The sequence below is a fragment of the Uranotaenia lowii genome, chromosome 2 (genome assembly GCF_029784155.1).
Source record: "Uranotaenia lowii strain MFRU-FL chromosome 2, ASM2978415v1, whole genome shotgun sequence".
NCBI classification, from domain to species: domain Eukaryota; kingdom Metazoa; phylum Arthropoda; class Insecta; order Diptera; family Culicidae; genus Uranotaenia; species Uranotaenia lowii.
In genome coordinates this window covers 273617166-273633590 of record NC_073692.1, presented here as the reverse complement: position 1 = coordinate 273633590, position 16425 = coordinate 273617166, and the positions used below count along the sequence as shown (strand labels likewise).

Genomic DNA, 16425 nt, shown 5'->3' with positions numbered 1-16425 from the left:
TTACAGAATAGTTCAGGTACGCTTAGAGTAAGAAAAACTTTTTCGACAATGGAGTTTTCCCAGGGGTTGAATGGAATTCGATTTACAGCTAGTCTTCGGCTATTCACATTAGCTGTACAGGTGTCGGCGAGTTTCGCTCCAGTCTCGATGATATGTGGGTAGTTTTTCACTAATGTTGTTGAGCAGTTTGATTTCTGATGCACGTTCATCTTCGGTTCGGTTGATGTTGATGTTTTTAATCTGAATTGTAGTATGCTTCTGTACAGCGTTTTTGCGGTAAGTGCGAACGAACACTTGGCCTACTAATGTGTGGTGGTCGTGGTGGATGCAGAGGCCGGCAATTCTTTTCCAACCGTATGGAGCACATCTCTCAGATTTCCCCTTTTTTGTCAGATTTAAGCTTTTTTCTTCAGATTCGAGCTTTCATCTCCTATGCTCTCAAGGCAAAAAAAGCTTAAATCTGAGGAAAAAAAAGCTTAAAAAACGAGATTCACCAAGACTTACTCAAAAGATGTTGTTCACACGATACATAGACAAATCGTGTAACGTTGACGGGTCCTGGGTGGATGCAACTCTTTCTGTATCTACCACTTCATAGTAGTTGGCCCGTGCTGCACAAAAATTTGATATGTGATGATACTGCTTCTAAATAAATTCTACTCGCTCATTTTCACTATTTTTCATTTTTTCTAACTTTCTATTCCTCTATAAAATTTTATCTTAAGATGTCCCTACTAAAAAGGACATCACCTTCCATCAATAAGGCCGATAAATTAAATAACAGTGGGTAAAAACTTCAACGCTAATAGTACTGAAAATTAAGATATTCAGCCCTTGTAGTTATACCTGTGGTTGTACGATTTATGGAAAAGATTGTTGAAATTTATACTCAACCAAAATTTTTTCGTAGAACAAATGTTGTTTTTTGTTATAAAACTTAACATATTAAATTTGGGTTACTTGTTATCTTAGTACAAACGTAAATCTAGAAATAAATGGAAATGGATTAGCTTACATCCATGCACCTTTTAAATGAAGGTGGGAAAAAAATATTTGAAATAATGAATCATTTAGCAATCCTCTGATATTTCACTTATGATTTATTCAAACACTTAAAATAATAAAAAAAAAACAATAAATAAATAAATAAAGAAATAAATAAATAACAGTTCAATAAATAAAAATTCTTCTGGTTTACATGTCAGCATATCTGCACAAATTGTGTGCGACCTTAACATACAAAATTACGCTCACCTTACATAATAGATTTATATTCATGGATCGATCAACGATTCTATGAAACGCCGAAAAAAATTCAAATGAAATCGCAAATACTGGGTCAACACTTCCGCATCACTTCAGTCGCATCTCATTTCTCACGCCTCGTGATCTGTTTGCCGAGTAGAGTTGAATTGGGTAGAGTCTCGATTTGGCAAGCCTTAGCCTTAGAAATTGCTATCCACCCACTCGGAAACGGCGGTCTCGTGAATGCATTGGTACATTTCGAATCCGGTCACGCATACCGTGGTCCCGAATTTGCCCGCGCAGTTATCGTACACGTTTTGTGCCTAAAAAGTGACGATGAGTGATGAGTTTCGAAACACTTATGCACAGAGGAAAGGGAAAAGTCAACAGTGGTCTAGGTCAATTACTCTTTCTCTCTGTGGATTGGAAAGATGTCTAATTGCTCCAAAGTACTTACTCCGTCCGGTTCCAAATAGTTGCCGGCGAATCCGATGATGAGCGTCTTATTGTAGGTGTAGTCATCGTACATGAATCCGGATCGTTTCATCAGACACTCGGTGAAACACTGAAAAAAGTAAATCAAACAAGTGGGTCAAGGCTTGAAAATAGAGTGCAGACATGAAATATTTTTTAATTTGTATTTTTTTTTTAATTTAATTTAATATAGTAAGTAACTTTCTGCAAAAATAATCCATTTTTCTGCCAACATAAAATAATAATTCATTCAACAAGAATTGAATTTCAAAGTTTTTGAGAATTGCTATCTGGGAGAAAAATGTCAAATCAATCAATCGCTATATCCAATTCAAACAAAAAATATTTTTATTTGAAGTTCAAAACCGTATTGGATTTTTCCCATGAAGAGTATTACATGTTTGTAAGTAATTTTTACTCTATATTTGCCTACACACAGACGTACCATTTTCTCATTTTTTTAGCCCAATATTTACCATACAAACTGATTCGACCTTAAGAAGTGAGTCGTTTCAAATAAGCAAACTTTTAAAAACATGATACAGACCCCGTTCGATTTTGGCAACATTCGATTTTGGCCGAATTCAATTTTGGCAAAATCTGATTTTGGCACATGTGCCTTAATCGAACGGTTTTTTGGAACGTCTTTCCCTTCTAGTTTTCTCTATAATAGGACCAATAGACCAACACCATAAAAACGTTTTAACGTTCTTTAATGTTGATTAAATACAACTTTAAAGTCAGAAATTTAAAACAAAATTATAAAGTAGGTACTAAAAATGACAAAAATGATGGAAATTTAAAAAAAATTATGAAAAGCAAATACGAACGATATTTAGACAAAAAAAAATTCGAAAAATACTAAATAAAAGAAGGACAATGACAAAAATAGCAAACATGATTTAAAAAAAATAAACATCAGAAACAAAATGATAAAAGTGCTAAATGCATTAAAAACATGATAAGTTTTATAAATTACTGAAAATGGTAAAAATTGGCTAAAAATTATGTTAATGAAAATAATAATAGTTTTTTTTTAAGAAATTAGTGAAATAAAAAATTGAGAAAAGGCCTAAAAACGTTTTTTCTCAAAATTCGGTTTTGGTTCGGTTTTGCAATGGCAGAGATCCGAAATACGACTGTCTGGATTTGCCTCAACGATGCAAGGTTTTGTAAACAAAAACACATTCTGACCCGGCTGATGTGTGAATCTGGGCCATGACAGTCCGGAACGGAATTCCGTTTGATCCCCCAGTGACGCTGACCGGTTGGATTAGAATATCAAAAGGATGTACATATTTGTGTACAACAGTGCCTCAGCCTGGCGATGCTTGTGATGGTGGCTGTGCTTTTTTCATTGTTACTGATGTTTTTTTTGTTTAAAAAAAATCAATAAAAGTAAAATAGTGTTTTTTTATCACAAGATCTGAATATTGATAAAATTGCAAATATCTAGAAAAAATATAAAATTTTACATCGCTGTTTATTTTTACACGACAATAAATAGTTAAGCTGTTCTCTTTTCTTGCATCGTAAGTCGTCTTAATTTACACGAATCAATGTAACGGTGATGTAAATTTAGATTAAAAACGATGTTCCGTTTTCGTGCATCGTTTTCAATCTAAAATTACACGAATTTTTCTTGCTGTGTAGATGCTGTGTAGAATTTTCAAAATGTAGTTGAATATACCAAATCAAACGGAGAAGTTTTTAGTCAGAGTGTAGAAGTAGAAGTGCAATTAAAAGTTTTTGAATTAATGCTTTTGAGACAGGTTTTTATAAGTCTGTAACATGGGACATTCGACAAATACTGCGTGATAGTATGATGCTGTATTAGTGTTTTTCTTCTTCGTAATCAGTCCGACATCGTCCTGTATAAGCACATCATCACACTTAAAGGGTGATACGGTCAAAATTTGGTCAATATCAGCTTGACGTATTTCTTTCAATTTTGCATTTAAAAAACCTGAGCACCACTCATTTTGAAGGTTTGTGTGTGTAGAATGTTGCTCCTATTTTGACTTTGGAATTCACTCTTCAGTTGTCAATATGCCGTCCAAGGAAGAGGAGCAGCGTATCAAAATTTTGCTCGCGCATCGCGAAAATCCGAGCTACTCGCATGCAAAGCTGGCAAAATCGCTAAAAGTTGCCAAATCAACCGTTACAAATGTAATTCAAGTGTTTGGAGAACGTTTGTTAACAGCCAGGAAGTCTGGATCGGAGGGAAATCGAAAACCGGAAGCCGCTTAGACGACAAAGAGAGTTGCCGATAGTTTCAAGCGAAACCCTAAACTCTCTCTCCGAGATGCCGCAAATAAGCTGGGTGTATCGTCTACAACCGTGCATCGAGCCAAAAAACGAGCCGGATTATCGACTTACAAAAAGGTAGTGACTCCAAATCGCGCTGATAAACAAAATACGACGGCCAAAGCGCGAACCCGAAGGCTGTACACGACGATGCTGACGAAGTTTGACTGCGTGGTAATGGACGACGAAACCTACGTCAAAGCCGACTACAAGCAACTTCCGGGACAGTTTTATACGGCAAAAGGAAGGGGGAAGGTAGCAAATATTTTCAAGCACATGAAACTGTCAAAGTTCGCGAATAAATATCTGGATTGGCAAGCCATCTGCACCTGAGGCTTGAAAAGCAGCATTTTCATAGCTTCCGGGACTGTCAACCAAGAAATTTACGTGAAAGAGTGTTTGAATAAACGTCTGCTGCCTTTCCTGAAGAAACACGGTTGTTCCGTACTGTTTTGGCCGGATTTGGCATCTTGCCATTACGGTAAAAAGGCCATGGAGTGGTACACCGCCAACAACGTGCAGGTGGTGCCCAAGGACAAGAACCCTCCCAACACGCCAGAGCTCCGCCCAATTGAGAAATACTGGGCAATTGTCAAGCGGAACCTAAAGAAGACAAAAAAACTGCTAAGGACGAGTAGCAATTCAAGGCAAACTGGCTTTCTGCGGCGAAGAAGGTGGACAAGGTGGCTGTACAAAATCTGATGGCAGGGGTAAAGCGTAAGGCCCGGCAATTCGTATTTGGGAAAGCGGAAGCCTAACTGAATATTTTTCCTGAATTGTATACTAATTAAACTTGAAAAAGAAATTTAATTTAATTTTTTAAATAAACGATTTTACCAATTTACACGCGTTTTCCCTTGACTAAATTTTGACCGTATCACCCTTTATACTTAGAAAATCAAGCGCAACTTCACTCACACAATGTTTATGTTCATATTGTTTACAACAATGCAATTTGCACTGGTGCATGTGTGTACGTGAAAAAAGTATGAACTCGAGCTTGGATCTTAACCCGTCAACCCTCATTTGGCCTTAGTGTTTTGTCGCCAGAATTCCGTGGAAACCGATAGCGCCTGGTGTACCTTTACATCTTACATCATCTTCAACGTGGTTCAGTGCGTTGTTCCTCGCTTCGCAAATATTTTATAGCAATTTAAGCCATCAAAGTCAGGATGGATTTTTAGTTTATTCCAATTCCCCGTGCCGGGAAAGCACCAATGGCCGCGCACTTACAACTTTAATCTTTATTTTCTCCGAAATTCAACAACAAAAATTTCTATGTTTTGCATTTCCTACGTTTAGTATCTTTAACTTTCCATACTAGAAATAAATTTATTCTGCCTTTTCAGGTCAGGAAAAAATGTAAACTGTTTGACTGTTTGAAAATTTTACCATGCAAAAAAAATTGCTTAATCAGCAGCCGTCAGTTAATTTTGCAACATTTGTTTTTTTTATCGCATGCTGTGGTGCAAAAAAATTAGATTTATGTAACACTAGCTTACCTGGTGTGGTTTGCTTAATCTTCCAAAAATAAATACAATTTTTGCTCTGTTTTTATAAGCTTCCCTTTGATTATTTAATTATGCCAAATTATGCGGAAAGAGCTCACGACAACTGTTTACACATTTTTTGTGTCTAAATAACGTAAGTTTTCGAGATTAAAGTGAGGGTCTTGAATTATTCGTACACCCAAAATTCAGCCTCTGTGCCAATGGCGTGTAGTCAATTTCATAGCATCATTGGTACAAGAAGATAACGCGACCGGCACTGATTCGATTTGCGCCCACCGGCATTAACCTCCCAGCGTAACCGAATTGCGTATGTCTGAATGAAACAAAATAAAAACGTTTTCGCGTCCCTCCCAATCGCATCACAAGCCGAAGAAGGATGGAAATAAATACCGGCCAACACCAGGCAGCCAGCGAACCGAGCACTGTGCGTGTGAATGTAGCAAAAGCAACAACCAAAACATCCTTCTAATTCAATCAACTGGCAAACACGGCTAAGCTGTGCGTGTGTATGTAGCAAAAGCAACAACAAAAACATTCCTTCAATTTACCGGCAAACAACTACCGGCCAAGCTGCCCGGCTTTAGCAGCTGTGTATATGTAGCGTGTGTATGTAATAGCAGGCAGTAAGCAAAGCACAGTTCTCATTCAATGGGTTTCCCGTTCCTTCACTCCCGTTCCCTTTCCCGTTTCCATCTTAAGACAAAGGAATGCATTGAAAGGAGGCCAAACGCCGGGAAGCCGCCGTTGTACGTTTTTTGTGATTGATCGGTAACAGAAAGCCTATGACAAATATACCTCGTCCTGCATGAAGCTCGAATAGTACACTGGTTAGAATGTCGGACTGGCAAGACGCTACAATTGGTGATGTGAGTTCGATTCTCAGTACAGCGCTGTGGTTTTAATTTTTATTTTCTTGTTTCTGGGATGAATTATCCAATAGGAAGGAAATCCCATAAAATGTTTTTCTTGTTTCGCTTGAATGTAGTGGTCATCATTTTGATTGGGAGCCGAGTCCTTATGCCAGTTACGGTTTTTCAAACATACCGTCTTCGGCACAGTGCACATTTCAGAGCATTATCGGCACAGAGATGTGCTAAAAAGGCATTGGATTTTTGCAACCTCTTCTATGGGTGTACGCACACAGCCTCTCTCATATTATATGGTCTTTTTTGCTTAATAAGTACTCAATTTATGCCAAAAAAAACTGTTTGAAAGCCCTGCCTTTCGTTTTCCGTTCAAATAAGCATTAAACCTTTTCTCGAATCCAAATGCCCTCCCGTGCTAAATTTGGTTCCATTTTCTCGATAAGCTCTGAAGGTATGTGGGAAATTGTGAAGGACCCCGTCTCTTCTTCCTATCACTCTACTGGAAGAAGGCAGTAGCACTAAATATTCATAGAAATATTCCTCGTACTCAAATACACTCTCAAGCTTAATTTGGTTGAATTCGCTGGATAAAATCTCCAGTAATGTAAAAAATTGTATGGAAGCATCCTGTCTCTTTAATTTTTTTTTCACTGGAATAACAGCGGGTTCTAAAAATATCATAGTAACATTTCTCGTATTCAAATTCCTTCTCATATCAAATTTGGTTCCATTCTCTTGATTAGATTTCCAGTTATGCTGAAAACTCTAAGGGAGCCCCCTCCCCCCCGTTTTTGTTCCAACTGGAAGAAGGGGAGGGCACCAAATATTCATAGAACCGTTTCTCGTACTCAAACACCTTTTCAAGCTAAATTTGGTTCCATTTGCTTAGAAAGTTCTCAAGTTATGCGATATAAAATATATGGAAGCCCCTCCTCCTCCCTTCCTATATCCCCACTGGAAAATGGGGGGGGGGGTCTGACATAATCATAGAATCATTTCTCGAAGTCCAATACCCTCCCATGCCAAATTTGGTTCCATTAGATCTCGAGTTATGTAAAAAAAATTTATGCTAGCCCCCTCCCCACTTCCTATCTCACCACTAAAAGGAGACAGGGGTATAAAATATTCACAGAAACATTCATTGTACCAAAATATCCTCTCATGCCAAAATTGGTTTAATTTGCTTTATCTGTTTTTCTTTCATCCGTCGGTGAAAATTTTATAATTATTTTTTGTTAAAATATTTGTAACAAATGTGTTTTAAATATCGATTTTCAGAATAAACTTTTAATCATTGAGTGTGATCATTAAGGCTGCTAAAATCTCGAATGAATATTCCGAGCCTCACTCGGTTTAAGCGCTGTGCAGAATTAGGAATCATAGAAAGGAGACTACAATGAGGATTCTACCATCAACTATCAGAGGCTTGATGTTTTACTTTATTATTTGGTGAGTTTTTTCCATGATATTAGGTACTAATATTTGGTTGAAATTAGAAATGAGTTGTTGGAGTTCTTACGCGGAATGCTTCAGATTTAGGTTACTTTTGAATAAAGGGTGATACGGTCAAAATTTGGTCAGGGGAAAACGCGTGTGAATCGGTGAAATCGTTTATTTAAAAAATCAAATTAAATTTATTTTTCAAGTTTAATTTGTATAAAATTCAGGAAAAATATTCAGTAAGGCTTCCGCTTTCCCAAATACGAATTGCCGGGCCTTACGCTATCCCCTGCCATCAGATTTTGTACAGCCACCTTCTTCGCCGCAGAAAGCCAGTTTGCCTTGAACTGCTGCTCGTCCTTAGCAGTTTTTTGGTCTTTTTTAGGTTCTGCTTGACAATAGCCCAGTATTTCTCAATTGGGCGGAGCTCTGGCGTGTTGGGAGGGTTCTAGTCCTTGAGAACAACCTGCACGTTGTTGGCGGCGTACCACTCCATGGCCTTTTAACCATAATGGCAAGATGCCAAAACTGGTCAAAACAGTACGCAACAACCGTGTTTCTTCACGGTTGGGCAGCAGACGTTTATTCAAACACTCTTTCGCGTAAATTTCTTGGTTGACAGTCCCGGAAGCTATGAAAATGCTGCTTTTCAAGCCACAGGTGCAGATGGCTTGCCAATCCAGATATTTCTTCGCAAACTTTGACAGTTTCATGTGCTTGAAAATATCTGCTACCTTTCCCCTTCCTTTTGCCGTACTAAACTCCTGTCCCGGAAGCTGCTTGTAGTCGGCTTTGACGTAGGTTTCGTCGTCCATTACCACGCAGTCAAAATTCGTCAGCATCGTCGTGTACAGCCTCCGGGTTCGCGCTTTGGCCGTCGTATTTTGTTTATCATCGCGATTTGGAGTCACTACCTTCTTGTAAGATGATGGTCTGGCTCGTTTTTTTGGCTCGATGCACGGTTGTAGACGATACACCCAGCTTATTTGCAGCATCTTGGAGAGAGAGTTTAGGATTTCGCTTGTAACTACCGGCAACTCTCTTTGTCGTCTCAGCGGCTTCCGGTTTTCGATTTCCCCCCGACCCAGACTTCCTGGCTATCGACAAACGTTCCCCAAACACTTTAATTATATTTGTTACGGTTGATTTGGCAACTTTTAGCGATTTTGCCAGCTTTGCGTTCGAGTAGCTCGGATTTTCGCGATGCGCGAGCAAAATTTTGATACGCTGCTCTTCTTCCTTGGACGGCATTTTGACAACTGAAGAGTGAATTCCAAAATCAAAATAGGAGCAACATTCTACACACACACACCCCTTCAAAATAAGGGGGTTTCAGGTTTTTTAAATGCAAAATTGAAAGAAATACGTCAAGTTGATATTGACCAAATTTTGACAGTATCACTCTTAATGCTCGATTGCCGAGAATCGATTTCTGATTTTTTGCACCCAAAATAATTTTCACTTAAAAAATAAGTGATATCTGTAGTAAATTCTCGCCATACGTTATTTCATTTGAATTTTAAGTGATGGGTCAAGTGAATTACACTATGACGTTCAAGTGAAATTTATCTGAGTTTCTAAGTAAGTTTCTAGTTAATTATCTCTCGCGTTTTTAAATAAAAGAACATTTATAAAACAGTTCTACGATATCAAATACTTACATTACGCTTTCGCCATAAATTTATGGCGAAAGGAAAACTCCATCGTAATCCCAAGGCAGATCGGTTACTGCAGATAGTACGACTTCTAAATCTTCCCTGCTGCAAACCAGAAAATCTGTCCCGTTCAACCCACAAGCTGAAACATGATAACACCTTTAAACAACTTTTTCTTACATCACGTTTAGCACATTCTTTAACTACCGCCAAAATCGCCTATTAAAGAATTGGGAAAATCCAAATCCAGCATAAGCTTTAAACGTTGCTCTTTAGAATTTGTCATTTTGAACTCTGAAAATAAACACAATTACAACCCGACATTGACTTGAAATTCAAGTGGGAAGTGAATATTTTTTTAACACTTCAAATTCAAGTGACGACTGAAGTGAATGTGGATGAATTCACTTGAAATTTAAGTGACTGCCAAGTGAAATGTATATGTCGCACTTGAATGGAAGAAAATCACTGGATCCTTGTTTTTAAGTGAAAAATCATTTGTATTTTAAGAGTGAATTTGGGTTCAGTGTGGCACAACGATAAGTTTTCCTAATTGTGTACATCCACTTGATGGGATCCATAGATAGATGTACCAATCGAGTGTATAAAAGTTCAAAGTTGATTTTAACTTGCCGCTTTTTTTTTTCTTATGATAATCATTATAGTGGGCTGAATGTAAGTGCGCATGATCGTGCTAACATCTCTGATTGCTATAATGTGAAGTAAATCTGTGATTTGAGAAAAAAATGGCTATTTTTAGAAATGAAGTTTTCAAAGAAATTGAAAACTTAACTTTTGGAAAAACGTTTCCAGCTCTAAATAGAACCCGAAAGGTTCAATGTTTTAATTTATATTTCAGTGCTTCTGGTTACTTGGGTTAGTTGATTCCTGAATTAGCGCATTGCGATTCCATTTTGTACCTATGGAAATTAGTATGGAAGTAAAAATTTTAACCTTTTAATTCATCCAGGGAATTCCAACAAGATTGAAATAAAGTGTATTACAAATGAACGGTTTTATTTATTCGTATTGCATTTTTTTGATGACCTAAAAAGAAGCTAGGAATTTCATGAAAAAATTATATCTTATCATTTCAAATTAGAAAATCTTAATACATTGCTAAGTATTTTTAAAGGACAGGCTTTGCTTTTGAGAGCTTTCAATTATTAGGTGCATGAAATGTTTTTGCCAAATTTTATAAATCAGTAAAAATGGCTAAAGTTAAAAAAAACATTTTGGCTCATTTTCAACACCTTACATGCTCCCTAATCTAATCGATCCGTCAATAATTTTCAATACTTTCATTCGATATTTTTCCTATTTGAATTCAAACTGCCTCCAGGAACCCAGCACCCAGGAATATTTAAAATCCAAAGTTATATTTTTTAAAACTTTCAGTACATTTCTGGGGAATTTTGAATTTTGTTTTTTTTTTCATAACAGTTTCCACACAAAAATAAAATGCGTTACGCTAATTTAGTTAGAACCGAATGAATCATTTTTATAATTTGTATTGTTTTTCTTTGGCAGCAAAAACAACCAAAAAAGTCATGGGTGGTGTAAAAATTTCTAAAATTAAAATTTTCATACAAAACTTGCAGCGGTCTAGTGTGCAAGTCCGATTTCCTTAGAATTACAGTATGTACAGTAGGGTGTCCCAAAATTGCATAACTTCTGAGAATCTGGGGGCTCACCCTCCAAATGGTAGATTAGGATGTGCAGAACAAACTTTTGTATGGGGCCGACTAAAAAAAATCATGTTTCGAGGTTCCGCGAGCGCGATCTTTGAAAAAAGTCCACTTTCAAAAGATTTGATTTTAAATAAATTCTGGGTTCAAAAATTTTCAGAAAATTTATATATTTTATATTTTTTAAATTTTGTTTTAGTTAAATACTACACGTTAAAAAATGAAAAACGAACCAAATTTGTATCAAAATGTAAAGCAAGCAAACTATTTAAAAAAAAAATTTTTTTGGTCCAAAAATTTTATATTCAACTGACCGAAATGTGTACCAAGCGTAAAATATTTTTGATACCAATGCCATCAAAAGATGCGGATTTTTGTTCACTTAAACTTAACTTTACCAAACATGTTGTTTGTATCATCGTGTGAAGAGATATTCACGGTTTAATCCTTAATAAAAATCACAATTCAGGATATTTTTAATTTAATTTATCAAATTCGTCTTAATAAATAGCTACTTTAAAACCAAAATACTTGCACAAAAAGACTTGGATGGTTTGAGGAAGTCATCAGAAGGCCATATGCCAAATTTGAGCAGAATCGGACAACAGGAATCGGACAACAGGAACTGCACTGAATCTCAAGTGTGAAAGGGATTCTGAAAGAAAAAAATGTATGATGAAATACCAGTTTTTATGCTTCTTCAGAACACTATGTCTCAAAATCTCTTTCACACTTGAGGTTCAGTGCAACCCATTCCTGTTGTCCGATTCCGCTCAAATTTGGCATATGACATATGGCAATTTTATAAATTAAATTTAAAAATATTCTAAATTGTGATTTTTATTAAGGATTATACCGTGAATATCTCTTTACAGGATGATACAAACAACATGTTTTGTTCAGTAAAGTTTAAGTGCACCAAAATCCGCATCTTTTGAAGGCATTGGTATCAAAAATATTTTACACTTGGTACACATTTTGGTCAGTTGAATACAAAATTTTTGGACAAATATTATTTTTCTTGGAAATAGCTTTCTTGCTTTACATTTTGATACAAATTTGGTTCATTTTTCATTTTTACGTGTAGTATTTAACTCAAACAAAATTAAAAAATATGAAATATATAAATTTTCGGAAAGTTTTTGGACCCAGAATTTATTTAAAATCAAATCTTTTGAAATTGGACTTTTTTCAAAGATCGCGCTTGCAGAACCTCTAAACATGATTTTTTTAGTCGGCCCCATACAAAAGTTTGTTCTGCACATCCCAATCTACCATTTGGAGGGTGAGCCCCCAGATTCCCAGAAGTTATTCAATTTTGGTACACCCTAATGTACAGTAACGTTTATAAAAAAAATATAATCGGACGCTGCAACGAACATTTTCTCGACCTGGCGCGCCGTCGTTGGTCGTTGATTTCCAGCAATCAAAATTGTTGGAAATTTGGCTTTCCAGCCAGCGGGTCAAAATCCAGCAAAATGAAATTTGCTGTGTAGACAAGTGAAATGTACAGCATCAGTACAGTGTTAAATTGCAATCCAGTCGAATTAGAAGTATTTTTAGTGTAGTATCCCGGAATTCCTGTAAATAAACTAGCCCACCCGATTGACTCGTTCTTCCAAAATATACCTTACATCAACAAGAATACATTTACTCCATAACAGTTCACACGAAGCCATGAAGTCTGGGTATAGTGTACGCGCTGCATTGGAGATTTGTTGAACTTAATATTTTATCTAAAGAATGTACGTGAACACAAACTTAGGCAGAAACTGCGGTGAATCCGTGCACCCATGGTGGAAAACCAACTACATACATACATACATACAGAAAAGAATGCTGTGAGAATTCATTTTATTGTTTTCTAAAATCAGTCAAAAATGAATGAAATCACCGTGTGCTTGGCAGTGAGGCTGTATAAAATTTCCATTTAAAAAGGGAAAAGCTATATCTCTTTTCTTGGTTGATTTTGATTCTCAAAATTTGTTTCGTGATAGCTGAGATAAGTAGAATTAGCTGATGTTTGAATTTCATGAAAAAATATCAAGTGAGGTAGAAATAGCAATGCATCAAAATTGGAAGAATTGAACATTATTTTGTTGAAAATATATACAAGTGTCTAATAACATCAGTGAAAGTATACTTTCAACCACCTTCAAGTCCTGATTAGAACTTCATCACCACACAGTATTTTTTAAGTAATTTGGTTTAGTAGTCTCAATCATGTTTTGATTTTAAAATCAACATATATCATCGAAAGTTATAATAGTTGCAGAGCCAGAGAAGTTATTTTTGCTACTCTGCTGTGTCCTTCCGGCGTCTGCTAGACAAGTATTTATGCATAGCCATTCACCTTATGAATAATTAATTTTATCAATAATATCTTTCGGGAAAAGAAAATCATTATGCACCTCGATCAATGGGTCACGCTCGCTGAAATCTCCATATTTGAGTGATATCACTATGTCCATATCCATATCGAACTCCTTGGTGCAAGAATCGATGGCTCCCTTGAAATCTTGCCCTCGCTGCATTTGTTGAGACCGGAGAAAGAAATAGAGAGAAAGGAGAAATGTTCAGAACTGGACGCAGATGTTCACACGTGCGTAATCTTCAAAAATGATATAATAATTCTGTCTAAATGCTAATAACTCTAATCACTCACACTTTGCCGGGCTGAAGAAATCAGCAGGAAGGCTATGCTTGAAACCAGTAGCGACTTCATGTCGTCTGTCTGTTTGTACCGATCACTTGTTCGAGCAATGTCTTGCACTTTCACTCTTTGTCGCGCAAATAATGTACGCACTGACCTACTATCCGCGATTGCCAAGTTCAGTTACTATACAATGTACAACAAGATCACCGCAAAAATCACAAAATCCGGTCCGATCGCGGAAGCTCGTCTTCGTTCAACAGTTTACCGTGAACTGGCAGCCACGAAATTTCAACGAATATATAAAAGTTTGTTTATTTGCTTTCTTCTCCACAAGTTTGTACACCCAAATTGAATGCCCGGCTAAAAGTAGCATTGGTCAACATGCGGTCGAATGAACGGAAATCTGGTCACAATTCCGCAGCCATCCCGCCAGGGAAAAGCAAAACCTGAATCGACTGATCGAATGAATCGAGACAAGTTGTTTCGGGTGTATTTTTCGGGATTGCTCTTTCTTTTTGGTTTTGTTTTGATAAGCAGATCTTTGCCTTGCCGACTTCTTCGAAAGGTTACCTCAAGCGGAGCTATCGTGTCAATCGGTGGAAGAAATCAACACCTATGTACATAAAAGATAGCCGCTGGTCAACTGTTCTAAAAACTTCATTGAGATCAAACTTCCTCGGCTTCAGCCCTGTTCGATCTTAATTCAGAAAAGTGGTTTCTATTTTTGGGCATCATTGGCACTGGCTCTACAGTTTTCCCATTGATATGTTCGATTTAATAGGGTGAGTTGAGTTTTGCGTTATTATTCGCATTGAAATGTTTCTTTATTATGCTTTCGGTAAAATATTTCAAACAAGGCATTTCATTAAGCATCAGTAATTCCAATGCTTGACATTATTATATTTCAGGATACCATGCGGAAGGCTACATTAATGCATTAATCGTATTAAGTTTTTAAAGCACTTTAGCCCAAAAAAGTGAAAAATAAAAATATAAAAATGATATAATTGTACTTACTTATCAAGACCTGTGAATCCTTTCGAAAACAAACATATGGTAGGTATCATGTAATTTTGTTAGCACGTGGTTGGATCAGTGCACGTTTAAAAATCTTTTGCGATATTATGTATATGATCCCAACTATACTTTTTTCGAAGCGAACGTTTGAAGTTACACGGTGTGCCAAAATACGTTATTAAAAATATAAAATGACCACCAAAACGGCACTCGACATTCGAAAGATATAGTATTCAGGCTTCTATCCTGAAAATTTGGAAATGTTTCATCGGGCTTTTTTGAAATTAGAGCGATTTTAAATTTTGAGTCAATTTGCATTAGATTTCCAATGGGGTTTTTCGACCTTATGTTCTATGGCCATGGATCTTTCTGACTACACATATTTTATGACAATCACCCAGTTAAATGACTTTCTAGAAAAGTTCATGCCCGACAACTTTGTGGAAGGCTGGAAAAAGATTTGAGTTGATCCTGAAAAGTTATTGGCTATTTTCTAAAACTTTATTAGACTGATTGAAATTTTTCCAAGTTTCTTAAGTTTTTTTTCAATTCCGCATCACTAAAAAGCGAACATCTTTCCAGGCGTAGTTTGAATCATTTTTGGGTCTTCAACTATTTTTTTCGTGCTTAAAATGTGCTTAGTCGAACAAGGTAAATAGCGTAATATTGGCTTTAAAATAGTCATTTTTGATTACCTTCTCGAATTCAACAATAAAAATAAATAAAATATTTTTTATTAAAATATTTTTTATTTAAAATTAAAAATCAACACAGGCGACCACTGTTAAAGTCCAGTACAGCATTTTAAGAGATGATCATAGTACAACTTCGATGTATCGGGGGTTTGATATCGTTTCCACGTTTCTGAAAAATCATGATGAACACTCTCCGAGGCTTGCTCTCCGAATACACCCAGCGATTTTCCGGTGTATTCGCAAAAATCTTTTACATGGAATCGTAGAATGTGGAATTTGGAAGAGTTTGGCAGTTTAAGATTCTTCCACACTGTAGAAAACTTATCAATGAGTGATGTGTACTCGGAATCCAAGTTTTCCTTAAAGCATGCCTTGTAAATCTCCTGGAACAGCTTCAGTGCCTGCGATATCGGTATTTTTACAGTTTTAAGTGTTTTATTTTATTTATCTGTTTTACTTACCTTTAAATGTTCTTGCACATCAAAATGACCTTCAAGCACAGCTGAGGAATCCAATAGATTATGGCAAGCTTTCCCTGTGAAACCAAACGTTTGTTGGAGATGCCTCACTCCTGCCTTTGCAGTCCATAATTCTGCTAGCTCTGGATTCGTTGCTGTAACTGCCTTAAACAAGGAATTCACGATCCCGAGAGTTAAGTGCAAAGACGGTGAGGGAGCTGATCGTCAGATCCTTTGGAAAGTGGCTCGTGAACACAGCATGAAAATCTCTTAGCAGATTTACAGTTGGCTTCTTTCCATTGCTGTGCGTTTTTCTTGATTGTCCCCAAAGTCCTCAAGTTTCCGTTAGGTGTCATCAAATATTGCTTACTTATGCTCGTTATAATATTTATGACTTTTAAATCTCCTGCAAC

General features: G+C 36.6%; 1 protein-coding gene across 1 annotated transcript; it reads right to left on the bottom strand.

Moving 5' to 3' along the window:
- Positions 1–1110: 1110 nt before the first annotated feature.
- LOC129748308 (general odorant-binding protein 56d-like) lies at positions 1111–14101 on the bottom strand. The gene is made up of 4 exons (XM_055742856.1): positions 13852–14101; positions 13598–13714; positions 1703–1810; positions 1111–1568 (listed from the first exon to the last, which is right to left on the bottom strand). The coding sequence occupies exons 1-4, from the start codon at positions 13909–13911 to the stop codon at positions 1446–1448; spliced, it is 408 nt and encodes a 135-aa protein (XP_055598831.1). The 5' UTR covers positions 13912–14101; the 3' UTR covers positions 1111–1445.
- Positions 14102–16425: the final 2324 nt, after the last annotated feature.

What these genes read in the sequence shown, in the direction of transcription:
- LOC129748308 (XM_055742856.1), bottom strand. Translation starts at nt 13,911, where the DNA reads ATGAAGTCGCTACTGGTTTCAAGCATAGCCTTCCTGCTGATTTCTTCA. An exon ending in AGCGTGACCCATTGATCGAG is followed by an intron (nt 1,811 to 13,597) that starts GTGCATAATGAT and finishes TACTTTTTTCAG; the next exon opens with TGTTTCACCGAGTGTCTGAT. An exon ending in ACTATTTGGAACCGGACGGA is followed by an intron (nt 1,569 to 1,702) that starts GTAAGTACTTTG and finishes GTCACTTTTTAG; the next exon opens with GCACAAAACGTGTACGATAA.